We start from the raw sequence: 17,087 nt of genomic DNA, 5'->3' as shown, positions 1-17,087 counted from the left end.
CGTCTTGCTGCCTGGAAAGCCCAGTGACTGTCTGCATGTAGACATCTACTCTGTAGAGACCTGAAGTGAAGTGAGGTGAGTCTAATCCCACCTGGCCCTGCCCTCATGCTCTGTGCACATCTAGGGCTTTTGCCAGTGCAACTCCCTCTGAGTCGTGGGGTGCACACAGAGAGCTACTATTGGCCTGAGAGATGCCAGAGCAGAGGACAGGTGGCAGTCCCACACTCAAAAACATACCACCCCAGTCAACAGCCCACAGCCCCAGGTCCTCCAGTGTGTCCCCAGACCCCCCCAGACCTACTCACGTGTCAAGGACACAGGACTCAAAATGGGTTTTGCATTGGGATCACATCAGTCCTGGGTGTCTGGTCATGCTCAGGCCAGACCATGCAATGTTCTAATGTCTACAGGTCCTGGAAAGGTAGAGTGTGGTCCCATTGCTGAGGAGGCTGAAGCCTGTGGACACTACTAGATAAAAACCAAACCAACCAAACAAACAGAAAACAACCCACAACCCAACCGAACCAACCAAAAAAACACCCAACTTTTCTCTTTCCCTCAGATGTGAATTGAGTCTTTGCTTATTTTCTTGTTTCATAACTAAGGGCTGTTTCTGCAACCCTTGTGTAGATATCTTACATATGGTCTATGTGATACCCTTCATGAGTAATCCTTGTGTGTTTTGCAAGGTTTGACATAATTTTTTTTTTTTTTTTGCTAATCAAAAGCCATCACTGCTCAAATGTTTCTGTGCTGTGAAATGACCCCCAGTCAACCAAAACCCCCTGCAGAAAATCCCTGCCTACACTTACTGCTGCATGACCTTGTTTCCTGTGGGTGAGGGTGGGAAAGGGGAACGTGCTTACCTTTGAGCAAAGAGCTGTGCAACTGTGGGTGTCAGGAATATCACCAGAGTACAGCTGAGGTGGTGCAGTGCCCTTCTACTGGCTTTCCATGCAAGCACGTATCCATAATAGCATCATTGCAAAGATTTCACTCGGTTTCTTCCTCTCTGGCATGGTACGTGCTCATTGAATCTTGAAGTCCTTATTCCTCAGACAAGTCCTCTTGCCTTGGATGAAGATTTGTAATCCTGGAAGGGTTTTTCAAAATTTATACCAGTAATTTTTCATATTTGAAGGTATTAATGATGTACAAGCTACCAGATTAGGTACAAGATAACTGGCTGAGCTGCTGTAGCCTATTTTATCTGTGAAGTAAATATAACTGATCAAAGGAGAACTTCTGGCTTGAGAATGCATTAATGCTACCGATATCAGCTGAAGTAATGACACTGCAAGTATTTGTTTAAACACTTAGTGTAGCTGTTGACCCTACGGCGCCCTTCTTTTTAACATCCACAGATATTTCAAAATCCGTGGGATCTTTGGCAATGAGGGCAGTTAAAGCTGGACAGGAAATAGTTTGCCCATCATGAGAATGCTCAAGGTCATGAAATAAATCCACCCTTATTCCACGTGAGGATGAAAGCTCAGAATCACAGCCCCGGCATCCAGTCAGACAAAATGACAAAACCACATGCCCACCTAGCTTCATATATGGAAAAATGGGTCAAACACTTCCTAACATTTTGGGCTGATGTTTGTGGAAGCTACATGATGTGCCTGCCTCTAAAAAAAAACTAAGTCCCTGGGCATCCCCTGCAGGTACACACCGGCAACCCAACCAACCTTAGCCAGGCCTGAGCAAAGGAGGTGGTGGGTACTTCACACAGAGAGGCTGCATTTACATCACTTTAAAGATCCATGGCTAATTGAAAGGGAGATTTGCATTTGCCAATGGAGTTTCAACCTTACTGTGTCCCCGGGCATGGCATATTGCATGGTTTGGGACACAGGACTGATTTCTTAAACGTATCCTCTGTGACCCTTTGGAAGGATGGCAACTATTGAGGTTACTATTTTGTTAGCTGTAATGTATCTAGCAATGCAGGGCAATCTCCTGCTCTTGGCTTGGTGTTTCAGAAACAGCCAGTGGGGCTGGCTCTGCATGGACACATTGAGCAAACGCAAATCGCTACCCTATAACTGATTAGAGGGTGCCTCCAGTTGGTGAGGTACTGGAGAAATGCTATAGCCATGGCACACCACGGTCTCTCGCCAGATTCAGATCCACACCCCCAGCAACACCAGAACTGTGTTTCCTACCCCATGCAGACCACATCTATTAGTATTTGTCTTTGTTTTTTTCATCCTTCATTTCCCTTTACATAGTTTTATTTTTCCCAGTCAATAAGAATGATTTCATTCTTCTTAATTAGATTTTTTTTAGGTTTCCCATAGTAATTAATGCACTTTTCTTCAGCACTATAACCTATTACAGTAGTTAAAATATTAAATCATGACAGCTGCCAGATCTAAGGGACCAAGAAACATAGGTTTTTCAGTAGCCACTTTGTCTTCATCTTTTAAATTAGTTTGCAGTCTGCTTTACATTTTTGGGTAAGTAATAAGATTTGTTGATTGGAATGAAGAACGATATAAAAATAAATTGCATTGTACTTTTAATTACATAGTCTTAATTTTTGTGGTGACACTCCAGGCTCTCATATAATGTTGTTTAATGTTTGTATCTCTTTATTGATTTGATAATTTAAATACAAAAATGTTGTTTAATTTGCAAATTTCTACTTTCAGCATTGGGGTGCTGTGCTCATTAAGGAATCAGGGGAATTCTCTCTTTTCCCCCATCTCTTTCATGCACACCCAGGCATGTATATTCCATATTTGTTTTTTTCAGGCCCCAAATTCCAGCTACAGAGATGTTTTTCTCCACCACTCTGAGCCTGTACTTGACAGTTCAAGGAGCTTGGTGTGCAATGAGCTGCTGCTCTGGGGTGGGGCTGGTTTGGGGAATTCTTGGAGGTAGTTGAAGGTAGAGGTGGGTAGGACAAGAGCTGCCGTTGGACACAGTGACTTTGGCAGACTCTTTCTTCACCTGGGAAGTCAAACACCCTCACGGGACCAAGCGTGGTTGGAGTCCACCCATCCTCTGTAGGGGACAAGGTGGAAAAATCTCATAGAAGTCCATAAAAACTGTAGGAAGAGCCCCATTTGGTGGGCTCCTTCAGTTTAGATTTTCCAGGGGCCATCTTATAAGAACACAACCAGCCCGTGGTGTTTCAAACCTTCCTTTCTCCATCGAAAACGACATCTCCAACCTAACTCTTCCATCCACCTCAGCTCTCTTGGAGAGGAGCCACAGACATTGCTCCATCCTAACCCAGGCAGACACCATGCCAAATCCCATCTTTATGGACTGTTTTTGAGATGTTTGTCTTTCGGTTTTGGAGCTGAAGGCATATTGCAGAGTTTCTAGAAGTTCAGCAAAATTCAACTTTTCTTGCAAAAATCCATCACCATAAAACTGTTTTCCACTCCCTCTTCATTAATGATTTACTTTCTGTGGAATAAATGCACCAACTGGGGACAGAATCATTATTAAAATCTCAGTTAACAACACAATATCACTTTGGTCCTTTCATTTCCTCCACTATTATAAAATTCAAGATTCATTTCATCTATTAATATTAGCAATCTATTTTTTTTTAATTTTGACCAGACACAAATTAAAGGCAGAATGATATTATGGAAGCGACATCGGAACTTATTCCTTTTTCTGTAAAATCTATTTTTTCCCCTTCCATCAGTTCTCTCCTTGCATCTAACGTTGGCTTCTTTTGCACTGATATTCCCAGTGACTTCATTTGGTACCTGGCATTACTCCCATGGAAGTCAACTGGAAGACACCAACAGCCTTCCCTGGAAGGCGATTAAAATCCAGGGTCAGTGGAAAGCTGAAGGCTGGCAGATGGGTTTGGGAACAAGAGAGCTGGGTTCTGGTCCTAGCTCTGCCACAAAATTGCTCTGTGACCCTGAACAAGTCATTTTATTTCTCTGTGCTGCAGTTACCATGTGTTTAAAATAGGAACAAGAGTGTTTGCTGTTTATCGTTCAAGTCTCCTAGCAAATAAAATGTGATGTATAAGAGCTAACTAAGCAAGAAGGCACAGATCCTGCTCACTGGAAATCTGTCCTAAAGTAGCAGCAGACTGTGAGAACAGGGCAGAACAGAGATGTACTTTATTTTTCATAGAGCTCACAAATTGCTTCTGTTCCTTTTATAACAGATCATTGTCAGTGGGTTCTAATGAGATTTTCTTTGTGCCTCTGTTACACTAAACATAACTGATATTTCTTTGCAGCATTTCACACGGAAATGCTCTGCTCATCTGCAGTGTTTGCTTGTCAAAGAGAGGCTGGATTTTTAATAATCTCAAATAACTAACTTCTGTGGCTATGGCACATGTATCTGTTAACTTGTGCCTGTACCCCACAGCCCTGGGAGCTGCACAGCAGCTGAACATGCACAGGGTGATCTCCTCGGTTGCAAATAGAGGTTACTGCTGTTGCAGGTCCTCCCAAGCACTGCAGTGCTGAATTCCAATGATTTCAGTACCACCAGGACCATCCCTGCATGGTCTTTGTCTAAAACCTGCAGTGACAACAGGAGTACATCCCCATGCTGTACCATTCCTAGCACTGGTGTTTTTCCTGATATTTTATCTGCACCTTACCCATTGAGGCTTAAGCCCATCACTCACCCTACTAGCCGAAGATACGAGGACACATTGTGCCTTGCATGTATTTGGCAACGTGCTTTGTCTCACTCCGGTCCCCCCGTCAGACCACACGCTTCTCTCTCCCTCAGCCTTTCCTCAAAGTCAGGTTTTCTACACCTCCAGTTGTTCCTTTTGCACCTCTCTGGGCTTTTCCCAGCTGAGCCGTATCTTTCCCGAGGTGTGGAAATCATTGTTGAGCCAAGTCCCTGCCTCTGCCAGGCTGAATGGAGAGACTGTCCCGTGCCTCTTGTGGGGTGCCCCTCTGAACAGGATCCCAGCACCGCTGCAGGATTTTAGCAGTGCTGGATTCCTGCAGAGCTCGTAAGCATCACAGCCCTGGATCCTTTCTGCACGACAGCAGTCCAGCCAATTGCTCCTCGTCTTGTATCTGAGAAATTGATTTTAACTCTCCTGACAGGGAGTGCAACATTTTAATTACTTCTGTGGATAAAGCCCGTTGTTCCCATTCTGATCAGGACTTAAGAGATAAGTAAAGCAAAGCTTATCAGAGATCCTGCAGAACCTCGAGCTGGAACCCAGGCCACCAGAACATCCCCAGTTCTTTTGCCATACATCCTTCAACCTTCTCATCCTTGTCCCATGCCATCCCTGGCATAGGGTTTGAATCTTTCTCCTCCCTTTGTTATTACTGAAATCTTTTCAGATCTGATGTTAGCAGCTGCAATCATTTAAATTATGTTAGGGGAGACAATTAAGTGTCTGTGCACTATCCTTCAGCATGGCTAGGCTACAACAATGGGGAAACATTGGTCACGATGGATTATTGATGACATCCCTGCTTCCAGCTCTTGCTTCTCAACACAAGTGAGTGGCATTTGGTGACAAAAACAAAGAATGAGATCAGTGGCCTTTGGGAGCAAGAGCGGCCGAGTGGATATGGGGCCAGAAAAGTCAAGGTGTGAAGTGCAATGTTCTTTCCAAAGGACCTGATCCCAGTTTAGGGGACACCAAGAGACCTAAAAATAGACTAAACCTTGAGGTTCTTGCTAAATACATGGAGAGGCACTGCCCGTGCCAGGAACCTACGATCCCCTGGCATCGCAGCCAGCAGGGCTGGCTGCTCTCACTCGTGAATGCATTTCTCACCGATAACAGGCCAAAATGTACAAGAGATGAACTCTGCGGAGGGCTGGGAAGGAGACCAGGTTCTTCTCACAAGCAGCAGTGCTTTACCTACACCCGTATTGGCAATGTGTCACTATTGCCTGGAAAACTGACAGACCAGTGATGGGAAACTTAACAGAATAGTTTTTACACTTGGTACTTTTATGACATGTGGTATGAAGCTAGGCAAATGGAGATTTGCTCAGACAATGCATTTGAGCATCTGGGCAAGAAGCAGTTGACAGGACGGTGAAGACGTAAGGCCCTTGTGGAGGTCTGTGAAACCTGGGAATTGCTGGGATGAGCCCAGCAGGGAGCCCTTTCCATTGAAAGAGAAAGATCTCTTTCAATGCTTGCTCCCCACGTGTACGTCACCAGCTGCCAGTACATGGAGACGAGCCTCCTCCAGGCAGTTTACACCAGCATTCCCCCATGAGGATAAGCAGAGACAGCCACTTTATGCTGTAAAAGAAACCCCTGGACCCAAGGAAAACCACCACGCTAGAGATGCCCAATTTATTACTCAATACCATGTAACACAGTAATGTTGCACTTTAAAGCTCCGTGCATCTGCCTTGCTCTATTTATACTGTGGTCTTGAGTGTTTATCACCTCCTGCTAATGGCAGCAGAGTATTTGCCACAAAAACTTAATTATTTGCCTTCTCCAAGAGGGTATTTTTCCTGAGTCAAGCCTTCATGAGAGCAATGCAGGAAGCACTTGGCCCCACCGGGCATTCTTATACCCTAACCGTTGAAATCTGGGACAAGGGCCAATAATCCGGGACAAACTCTAAAAATACACCAAACACTCCGGGACATATTTTATTGGTCCTTCCATGCATGCCTCGAGCGTGTCGGGAGGCACAAGGCCACAGGTAAAGGGTGCTGAAAGCCAAACCCCCAGCGCAGTCCAGCTGGCTGCGGGCGTTTTGGCCGGGCGGCAGGAGGGATGGGGATGCTTCTCGTTGAAATGTTCCTGCTAGCATTTTGCAGGCAGAGCGATTTCAGAGGCACGGCGCCTCTGTACGAACCTTCCCATTGTTAGAGCTTAATTGCAAGTGGTTTAAAAATGCCAAGTCTCGGCTTTTAAATAAAAATTGGAATTTGAAAGATGTTCTTCTGCCAGCTGAACACCTGGGGAGGGAGGAGGGCGAGGGAGCTGGAGAGATGACAGGTCTTGGCCCTGTAGCTCCCGAATGCACTTTAAAACACCTGCATTTTCAGGTAAAATATCAACAGATAAAGACAATGTGGGTAAATACCTACTGTCCTCTTTTATAGAGGGTGGTAACCCAAGTGGAGTTTCAGGGACCAGTCTATGGGCAGCAATCAAACACGTTCTTCTCACAGCTGAAGGGCTGTTGCATTCCCAGGCTCATTTTTAGGTGTTGCTAAACCCTGCAGGATCTGCTGGCAGGCACCCAAATGAGCGTGGCACTTAATGCTGCCCTGACCTGCTCCTAACACACTCCAAGCCCAGAGGATGCTTCACACTCGCCCTCTGCCTGCTGCCCCAGCCAGTGTCAGCACCAGCAGCTGCTGCATAAGGCAGAGCTGAACGACCAGAGGGACCTGGGGGGTCCTCACCCCAGCCCCAGGCTCCCAGCATTGCATCCTGGCGTTATGCTGGCAATGGGAAGATTTTTTTTCTGTCCTTGCTGCTTGCCCACCTCATGCAGAGGCTTCATAGATAACCTCTATGGGAGCAAAAAGTTCTGATGGTGGGACCTCTGTTTATTTATCTATCTTCAGCCTTTCATGAAAGGAGTGTGGTGTGCTTTATGGGCACAGAGAAGACATTAATAGATTCCCATTTCTAGAGGCTGTCACACTCACTATGGTTATCCCAAAGACTTGGTTTTGGTGTTGCAACCACCTGTTCAGAACATGCAGGCAGCCTTAAACATTTTGAGTGGAAGGGGTTTTACTGCCACAGCACTTGGTAATCTGTTTGAATGGTTAAGATGCTAGAAATATCTTCCTTCCACTGAGTTTAAGAAGCATTGACTTCAACTCTGCAACACCCACACTGGAAAGTTAGATAGGTTTAGTTTTCAGGAGGTAAACATCAACAACAGTGAAACAATCGTATTTGTATTTTACAGGGAAACTGAGGCAGAGGGCTTGAAACCAAGATGTTAATGGGAATGTCTGAAGTGAGGTACAGGAATCCACTTCCAGAACCACTCAGCTTTTTCTGAGCCCTGGCCAGCTGCTGCAAAAGGAGCTTTAGTCCATGCAGTGCAGGGACGTTCCCCCCATGGTGAGAGCAGCACAGCCCGGTGTTTTGGGGTAATTTGAAGGCTGTCATCTCATCACTAAAAAGCCTGACAGACAAAAGCCTAATAAGATAAAACCAGCAACCACATAACCTTAAGTACAGTGAATCTCAATGAAGAAAACACCTGAAAGGAACCTCAAGTATTAGGCAGACTTTGATGCTATGTCCTAGGTTAAAAACAGATAGAAAATGCAGCCCTTTACCGATTAAGCATATACCGTCACTGCAGAATTAGTCATATGATGTCCATAATCCTTGTCTGAGTGCAGAAGTCTCCAACTTGAGCATGGGTATGGTTGGTTCCCAGCTAGCTGGCAGGGCTCGAGGTAGGGATTAAAGCTGGGACTCTGCTTTTTTGGGGAGGTAACACGGTAACAGTGCTGCCAGCACCCAGTGCTGGCAGCCCTCTGGAGCCTCCTCGCAATTAACTTCCCCACCCACAGTCCGGGCAAGTGTCCCTGGATTTAAAGGGAAATAATTACATGGCGATGCTGCTGCTTACAGCAGTAAAAATAACGAGCTATGCCCCAGAAGCCCTAGCAAAATTCATGGATGAGTAAAGTGACGCTAAGGATCCAACGGGAACAAAGCTTCATCGTGTGCCAGGAGACACGTGCCGGCTGCTGGAATTTACACCTCAATATAATAAAAAACAACAGGGAAGAGCTCAAATTCTGGTGACCTGCAAAACTACTGGGTTTTGGGTATCTTGGGAGCAGATCCCTTTTCTTGGTATGTCTCCCCCCGGTCTGTCAACATCTGATGCCTTGCTCTTTAGTCTGGAGCTAAGAAAAGCTATTGAAAATAGCGCCGTATTGCTTAGGGCCCGCTCTGTCTGCCCTACCACTCACTATTTTTACCGGCCTCACTGAAGCCAGACCGCAAAGGGCAAGTTTGGCAACGTGGGTGGGCTTTTTTAGTGCGAAAATCAAGGGCTCGTTCAGACAGCAGCAGAGACCATATGCAGGAACGTCTGGAGGTCCAGGCTCTAATTTAAAGCTGCTTCAAATATAGAAATTCCAGCAAAGTTAATTGTAGCCGCGTTACGGAGAGGTGACACCACAGCTCCTTCGAAAGCCGAGGAAGGTTTAAATCTGCCTTTTAAAGTTATGCAAAGCCACCGGGAGCAGAGTCAGGCCGATAGCAGGTATGCATCCTCCTGGGAAATCCTGCAGGTGAGGCACCGACTGCGCAACTCCTGCATTGCCACACAGCACAGATAAAGACCTGGAGCAAAACCACCTTTCCTCAGTGTGCTGATAAGCATGCGACACCGCCCTGCTGTATTAATTGACCTGTGCTTTTAAAACCTTCCTAATTACAACTGACAACTTCGAGTACTGTTATATTGAGAAACCGCTCCGTAGTGTGGGTTGGGTATTACTGCAATGAGCTGTATTACAATACAACGTGTAAAGTGACAATTTATTTACTCAAAGTTATTAATATATATAATATATATATATATTTTTAGGTTTTTTTTTTCTCTTACCCATGCATTTTGAAATGGGAAGGTACAGGCTGAGAGGTGCTGGTAGCTTCTTTAGGCTGGGTGTTTTCCTACAAACAGTGTCTCCTTTAGAAACCAGCATGGGAAGCAAGGTTGCTGTCTTGGGGCCCCAGGACGTGGTTCTCACCTGCTGCAAGGAGCACAGGTTTGGCTTCACAGGCCTGCAGAGGGGTCACTGCTACTGCGTTAGGGCTCTGCACCCTGCAATGAACCATGAGCTGCAAAATAAATCCATGCCAGTGATCACAGGAAGGGATAAGGGAAACATTGGGTCCCCTTACCCCAGTATTTTCCACGCTTTATAACACCTCTGTCAGTATAAATTTCCATTTGCTGAAGAAATTACATTTCACAAGAGCTACAATAGGATTTTAAGATAAATGACATGTGAGCACTGCAGTTTCATACAGGCTTAAGTGATCCAAGTATCTTTATCACGTGCGGGGTATCAAAATACATGAATTTGACTTGTTCTGACAGTCACGCGAGAAAGATTGAGTGTCATATGATGCTGTGAAGCATAAAACCATCAGCTAAAATTTATTTTAGCGCAGGAGGGTTTTTTAACTGCTAAGTGTAATTATTTAAAAACGGTCTGAGCTGCACAGCTCTAATGATAACTGGAAACAGGAAAAAGCTCTTGAAAACACCGCTTGTAAGGGCACTGCTCTTACAGCTTGCTACCTTTCTTCATCGCTATTTCCGAAATTCTTGGAGGCTGGCGAAGTTTTCAACTGTCATCAGGCTGAGGCTGTAACACCATCCCCAGAGCAATGCTCAGTCCTGGGTGTTCAGGTTGCAAGAGGAGAAAACATTTTAGCTTTTCAGTCCAGTAAACACCTCCCTGTGAAACAATGTAAGCAAGGCGGCCAGCCGCCGCACTGCTTGGGGGACAAAGGAAAATTTGGGGTGCCATTTACACCGAGGAGAAAATCACCCTGGGGCCTGGTTCTCAGACTCTGCTCCTCATTGTGCCCGTGGCAGGGTGCCCGGGCACAAATGGCCACGTGTGTGGAGGCCTCAGGACAATGGCCGAAGAACACCGGGCCTGTTTCCTCAAAAGTGATGATATCTGTGTGTGGAGCTCTTTGCCTGTAGAGCACAAATTCGGGTGCTGGGAAAGGGGCTTCTTTATGGGGTGTGGAAATAGGAGCGGCGTTGGCCGGGGAGTGTTTCAGCGGGTGCTGCCTCAGCCACGCCAGGCCGCCTGTGCCCCAAACATCTCCTTGTGGCTATCCATGTGGACACCAGCACAGTGGAACAGATCACATTTTCCTGTCCCACACGTCTCCCCACACTTCAGCTGTTTCATTTAAGAATGCACCCCTCGAATGAAACGAGCAGCCTTATAGGAAATGTCGGCCTGTTCCTTGTCTCTCCCCTCGAGGCCCTGCCCTGGCCAGGCCATCCACCTCTTCCTGCACCGCTGTCCCTGTCACACCCTGCAGGGCCCTCTCAGCACATTGTCCCCCAGGGGTTCAGTGACAAAACGAGCCCTGGGTGCCTCCAGATTAAGAAAAAATAACCAACCCAAATGTGTGAGAGCTGTTTCTATACGGCCAGGGATGGATCCCTGACCGCCCCGTCACAGACACATCCCTATCTTGCTTTCCCTGCACTCTGAGCAGCGAGGTGACACGACCTGGCTCCCTCCTCACCTGCCCATCACAACTTTTCATGGGCTTGCCTTTGCTGCTTCTTACCCCACAACACCTAAATTAGTTTCTTGACCCTTTTTTTGTAGCTTTACAGGTTGCCCTGCCCCATGTGTGCTACCTCTAACTTTTCCCTGAGAGTCTGGTGTTGAAGTCACAACTGCTGCATTCCTGCAGAGGTACTCCGCTGTACGTACAGCAAACATACTGTGAACGATACTATTAATCAGTTTATTGCAACTCCACCTAAGAATCCCATTCACAGCTAAGAGCCTGTTACACAGGTGTTATACAGACAGAAAAACAAACCTCCAGCTTCAAAGAGGTTACAAGCTCTCACAAAAACCTCCCGCACTTTCCTGCGAGCTTCTCATCGTAAATAAACAAATAAATAAACATTGAGGTATTTCTTCTTGGACCAAAATGGTTCTCAAACTTTCAAAGGAGTGATTCATATTTACTCTTATCTCCCTCCAGAGGGAAAAACAAATGGTTTTACGAATATTTTCAGCCTTGCTCCCAATCAGACAGTCATCAGGCTGACCTGCCTTGTCCTATGACGCGGTCTCTGCGCCCCAAAGTCTTGGGCATGGCTGAACTTTGGCATCTTCCCTTCCTCTTCCTTCCCCCTAAGATTTCTTCAGGCTCCCTAATGCCGCGTTATTTAGTTATAATTAAAATAAATTGCAGGCAGAGTTCAATTCCTGTAGCCCTGGCAATAGAGAAAACCCTATTAACCCTGAAAGGGCCTGAAAAATGGGGCTGCCGAGGTGCTTCTCCAGCGCTGCCATCCCCAGCTGCCGTCCCCATCCCTCCTGCAGCCTCCTTGGGGACATTTCTGGGCACGGGGGTGCTGCGAGGCAGGCTGACCAGCAGCAGGACCCCTACGCCTGGACGACGAGGCTTTATTCCGAGCAGGACACAGCTTATTCCTACCACCTCCCCCCATTCCCCAGCTTCACCGCTCAGCGCCCCGAGCCCCCTTTTCCCCCCTACACCCCCGTACGGGGCGCGGCCGTGACGGGCAGCCCCACTCCCCACTCAGCGGCCGCGGAGCCCCCGCGCCGCTCCGCCTCCCTCCAGCCTCTTTGTATCAAACATCCGGGTTTCCCCCGCTGGCTCCGCTTCGCCTTCTCCTTTTTTTTTTTTTTTTTTTTTTTTTTTAGAAGCCATTTGGACTCGGTTCAGTTTTTTTTTTTTTTTTTTAAACCTCCCCCCGAGACCTGCTTTAATTTTTTTTTTCTGCTTTTTTAATCTTTATTTTTTTAACCTTTGTTTTTTATTATTTTTTAATTTTTATTCTTTAATTTTATTTTTTATTATTTTATTATTTTTTATTTTATTTTATCTTATTTTTGCCCCCCCCCATGTACATGGCAACTCCCGCGCCCGCTGCGCGCCCGTTCCGCGGGCTCTTGCCTTGCAGCTCGGCACCCTCCCGGGCTTCCAGGGGCCGTAACCTCGCAAAGTTTCGCCGCCGCTTCCCCTGTTTCTCTTGCCTGCGCTGGGAACGAGCGTGCCTTGCAAAAAAAAACAAAGGTGTGGGGGGGGAAAAATCCCAAAAAATCGAGGAGGGGGGGTTCTGAGCGCCTGGCGCACGGCGGCGCGCACATTGCGCGGAGCGCAGCGGGGTGCGCGCAGGCGGGCGGGGGAGCTCGGGCTGCTGGGGGAGCCGGAGGGGTTGGGTTGGGAGGAGGAGGAGGAGAAGAAGGAGGAGGAGGAGGAGGAGGAGGAGGAGGAGGAGGAGGAGGGGGAGTCGGTGTGTGGTGCACGCCGCGCTCCCAGCACAAAAGCCCAGGGAAAGAAACTCTTGGAAAGCTCGGAGCAAACGCCGGGGCCGGGCAGGAGCAGGTCGAGGCGGCCGGGCGCTGCGAGCGGGGCTGCTTCTCTCCACTGGATACATTTTGCAACTGCGAAGGAATTAAATCCGATTTTTCGGGATTTTTTTTTCTCTTCTTTTTTCTCTTTTTTTTTTTTTTTTTTTTTTTAAGAGGGCAGAGCCTCGCTTCCCTCCTCCTTTCGCTCTCTCTCTTTTTTTTTTTTTATTATTATTATTTTATTTTTTTCCCCTTGGGGATAGAGGGGCGCACGAGGAAAAAAAAAAATAAAGGAAAAGGAATTATGATCGCTTCGTGGCTGACTTTCGCCTTGCTTTGTGGAACTTTCTGTGCAGGTAAGAGCATTTCGGCGTGTTTACCTCCCGCTCGGGCTTGCGGTCGCCTCTCCAAATGCAGAATTGAATGGGCCGTGCAATTCTTTGCAGCCACCCTCCGGGCCGGCCGACTTGGGGGAAAACCCCAACCCATTGGGGAACAGCCCCCCCCCGTCGCGAATTTCATTTTCTTTCCTTTTTTTTTTCCTTTATTTTTTTTTTTTCTCGCCCCTCTCCTCCTGGTTGCCCCCCGCTCACAGGACGAGCCTTCCCGTGCTGCTTTTTGTTCCCTTTCAGGCAGGCTGTGGGAATTAATGGCAATGTAAACACGGCGAGATATCGAGGAAACTTTACAAAAAAAAAAAAGAAAAGAAAGAAAAGGGTATTTGGTCCTGGGGCGGGGGAGGTGGGAAGGTGCTGGGGGGGTCCGGGGGGGTAAGAAGTTGGGAGCAACCGGGAGGAGACCTTTGGGGTGCCCCGGAGCTGCTCAGGTAGTGCCGTGTGTGCGCCCCGCTCCTGTAGGGCTGCGGTTGTGTAAGCCTTGGGGGGCAAAGAAGAGCCCCCCCAGCACCCATGGGACCCCCACGGGTCCCCCTTAGGGCCGCCGGCTGTTTGCACGGAGCGAGCATTTAATGGGGCCGCTCCGCGCTGCGGGGAGCTGAGAGAAAGTTGGGAAAAAGGGGTGTGAGTGTGTGTGTGTGTGGGGGGGGGTTAGGGGGGAGCACGCCCCCCCCGGGGGAGCAGGCTTTTGTTGCACGGGGGTGGTCAGCTTTGGGATTGCTTTCGGTCCTTCCGCTTCTGTGGGACCGGCTTGAACCCCAAAGTTCAGCTGCAGCCGGGGGGGGGAAGTTACCGAAAGGGCCGCGGCACCGCGGAGAGCATCCCTGGGGAAGGGGGGGACCCCTCTTGTGTCCCCCCCTCCATTTGAAGTCCCTTTACCCCCCGCTTTCTTTCCCTCCTCTATTACTACTATTATTATTATTATTATTACCTCACTCTTTATTATGGCGGTGTACGGACACCAGCTCTTTTGCCCCCCCCCCCCTTGGTGACCCCCCCCCCCCCCAAATAACCCCCTGCCCCGAGACAGCGCTGGGCAGTAACTTGTTACTCTCCAACCCCCCCCCCCCCCCCCCGGAGGGGGGGGGGGGACACCCATACACAGAAAGGGGGGGCACATCAAGGTGGGGGACACATCAAGGGGAGGGGGGCACCCACCCGAGGAGGGGGGGCACCTTTCCTCCTGGGGGCTCCCAGGGGCAGGGGGTGGGATGCTGCACCCGGGGGGATCCCCTCGGCGCCAACACCTCGCTCTCATTGCATCGCAAAAAGGTGCTTTGGGGGGCTGGGGGGGTGTCCCCGCATCCTTTACCCCCCCCCCCCTTACCCCCTTCCCCCCCCCCTCCCCCCAGCGGGGCCGGCCCCGGGGCTCTCCTGCAGCCGGGCTTCCTTTGTTCCGAGTGCCCATTAAATATGCGCTGCCACCGCCTGCCTCTGGCATGACAAACGGTGCCATCGCTTAATTATTACCATTTTTTGGTAAACTCACCCCAAAACCGGAGGAGGGGTGGGAGGGGAAAAGCGAAAGGAAAGGTGTGTGGGGGGGGAAGCAAAAAAAAATAATGAGTGGATTTGATGATGGGCAAAGCCAGCGTGTTTTTTTTTTTTATTTATTGTCATTATTATTTATTTATTTTTTAATATCTGATGGCTGGGACACTTGTGCGCAGCTTTGTTTCCGTGTGTTGGGAAGGGGGGGGGGCGAGGGGCTGGGATTTCCATCTCGGTGCTGGGAGGGCAGGTATTTGGGAGCCAGCGGGCGGTGCGGTGCCATCAGCAGTCGCAGGGCTCGGCATTGCTATCAGCACAACAGCTCTCTTGGCTGGAAAATTCTATTATGTGCATAAAGGAGATTTATGGTCAATGTATTTTCTTTCCATATATCTTGGAATCCTTTTATCTCGTGTGATTCAATAAAAGAGATGGCTTCCGGGTCGTTTCTTTTTTTCTGTTATTGTTATTGTTTTTGTTTGGGGTGGGTTTGTTTGTTTGTTTTGGTGGGTTTTTGTTTTTGATTTTTTGTTTTGGTTTGGTTTTAGCCTGTTCCTATAGCTGTGCGTACAGTGGCAGAAATCTAACTTGGAGGGAAAAAAAAACAAACCCACAGTTGCTTTAAAAAAAAAAAAAATAACCCTGAAAGCTTCTTAAATGTATCATGTTATAAAAAGGATAATCTGATCGGGCATACCTACGCTGATTCTGCCACCCCCCCCTTAAAATATGATAAAGAAACCCCAGAAAATGAATATTACTCTGTTTGTTTGGAAGGGTCCCCTTGGATCATTCAATCAGTGCATTAGCAATTCTGTAAATCCCTCCCTCTCTTTTAAAGCCTTTTCTGCATTTCTTGTGATATTTATGAGCATTTATCAACGTGATCTTTATTGTCCAGTTTTTCCTTAAGCTGCTCAGTCAAAAAAAAAAAAAAAAAGGGAGCGAAACCAAACCTGAATACGCAAAGTTGCAGCGTGTTGCTGGGGTTTCAGAGCGCTGGGCTTTGCTTGAAGTATGTCTTTTGTGTGTGTACATGTCAGGACTGGGCGAAAGTGGTGGGCTTTTCGAAAATCGCTTGACCTCCATTGTTGATGCTTCTCATCGCTACCTTGGCTGGCTGTAACAAAGCAAGCACGGGCTGCTATTCTTTAAAAAAAATCAAAAAAAAAAATCTGTTATGCTTAATTTTTGGAATACTGAGGATTCATTGAGGAAAACATTATGTTCATTTTTAGCCCTTTGTTTGCAAATTTTCTGCAGCCCAAATGTTCAGAAATCATGTTTTAATCTAGGAGCTATAGAAAATACAGAAGGTGTAAAAGGATTTGTCTTGCAGAATGCATTGCTAGCACGCTTTTCCGAGCCATTACATTACTTTTATTTTGGTGCAAGTTTAAGTAATGCCATGCAGCAATGAACTGTGCTGCAAATGGATCTGGTCTGCTCTTTCACTGTCTTGTATTTATCCTCTTGTGCTTGAGAAAGGGAATAAAACTGGCTTCATTAGCTTGCTAATTAAACACAATGAAGTGTATGGCCCAAGGTTAATGGCAATGGCCTTTAAAAACACAAAACTCTTGAACAGGTGTTTGAGATATATATTTTTTTAATCTGTCATCAAATCCAGATAATTATACCACAGAGATAACCATTGTCACAGTTCCGTGGAGAAGAAAATGCCATGGTAAAGGCGCGAGTGGTGCGGTGCATTATTTTTAGTGGCATTATTTATAAACTGGGTCCTGCGCAGCCTGGGTTTAGTCCCCCTCCCTTTCCCCCCTCCCCATTTCAGAGCATCTCCTGCACTGTTCCTTCAGCACATGCTTCTGCTGCTCGGGCAGGGTCACAAATTCGGGATCCCTGGACCAGGGCGAGAGCCTGATGTGAGCCCGGCTCAGCCCAAGTATCCACGCACCGAAATTTCTGCCATTTCTCGTGTCTCCGAGCAGCCCATCGGGGCTGTGACACCCCTGCTCGCTTGATGAGACAGCGAGAGGCAGCCAATTAAAGCGGCGGGCTCTTGCTCTCCGCGTTAGGGCTGTCACCAACCTCCTGTCCAGTCTGGTCTCCATCAGCTAAAACACGCTTGTCAGGTTTTTTTTGTGCTTGGCGTGACGCAACAGTTGTAGACCTCCCCTGCTGCCACTGAATAGATGGTAGAGAAGA

The 17,087-nt window shown here is 47.7% G+C and overlaps 1 protein-coding gene across 2 annotated transcripts in view; it reads left to right on the top strand.

Moving 5' to 3' along the window:
• Window positions 1-12,890: 12,890 nt before the first annotated feature.
• The window catches only part of ACVR2B (activin A receptor type 2B), a 92,898-nt gene continuing 88,701 nt past the window's right edge, over window positions 12,891-17,087 (top strand). Inside the window, exon 1 of one of the 2 annotated variants that reach the window (XM_040548886.1) lies at window positions 12,891-13,388. In XM_040548886.1, coding sequence (XP_040404820.1) covers window positions 13,337-13,388 — 52 coding nt within the window. In that variant the 5' untranslated portion in view covers window positions 12,891-13,336. The remainder of the gene's footprint in view (window positions 13,389-17,087) is intronic. The other variant, XM_040548885.1, reaches the window with a different exon arrangement.

Source organism: Cygnus olor, chromosome 2 (assembly GCF_009769625.2).
Source record: "Cygnus olor isolate bCygOlo1 chromosome 2, bCygOlo1.pri.v2, whole genome shotgun sequence".
NCBI classification, from domain to species: Eukaryota; Metazoa; Chordata; class Aves; order Anseriformes; family Anatidae; genus Cygnus; species Cygnus olor.
Note: the sequence above shows the minus strand (reverse complement) of the source record. Positions and strands in the feature narration are given on the sequence as shown.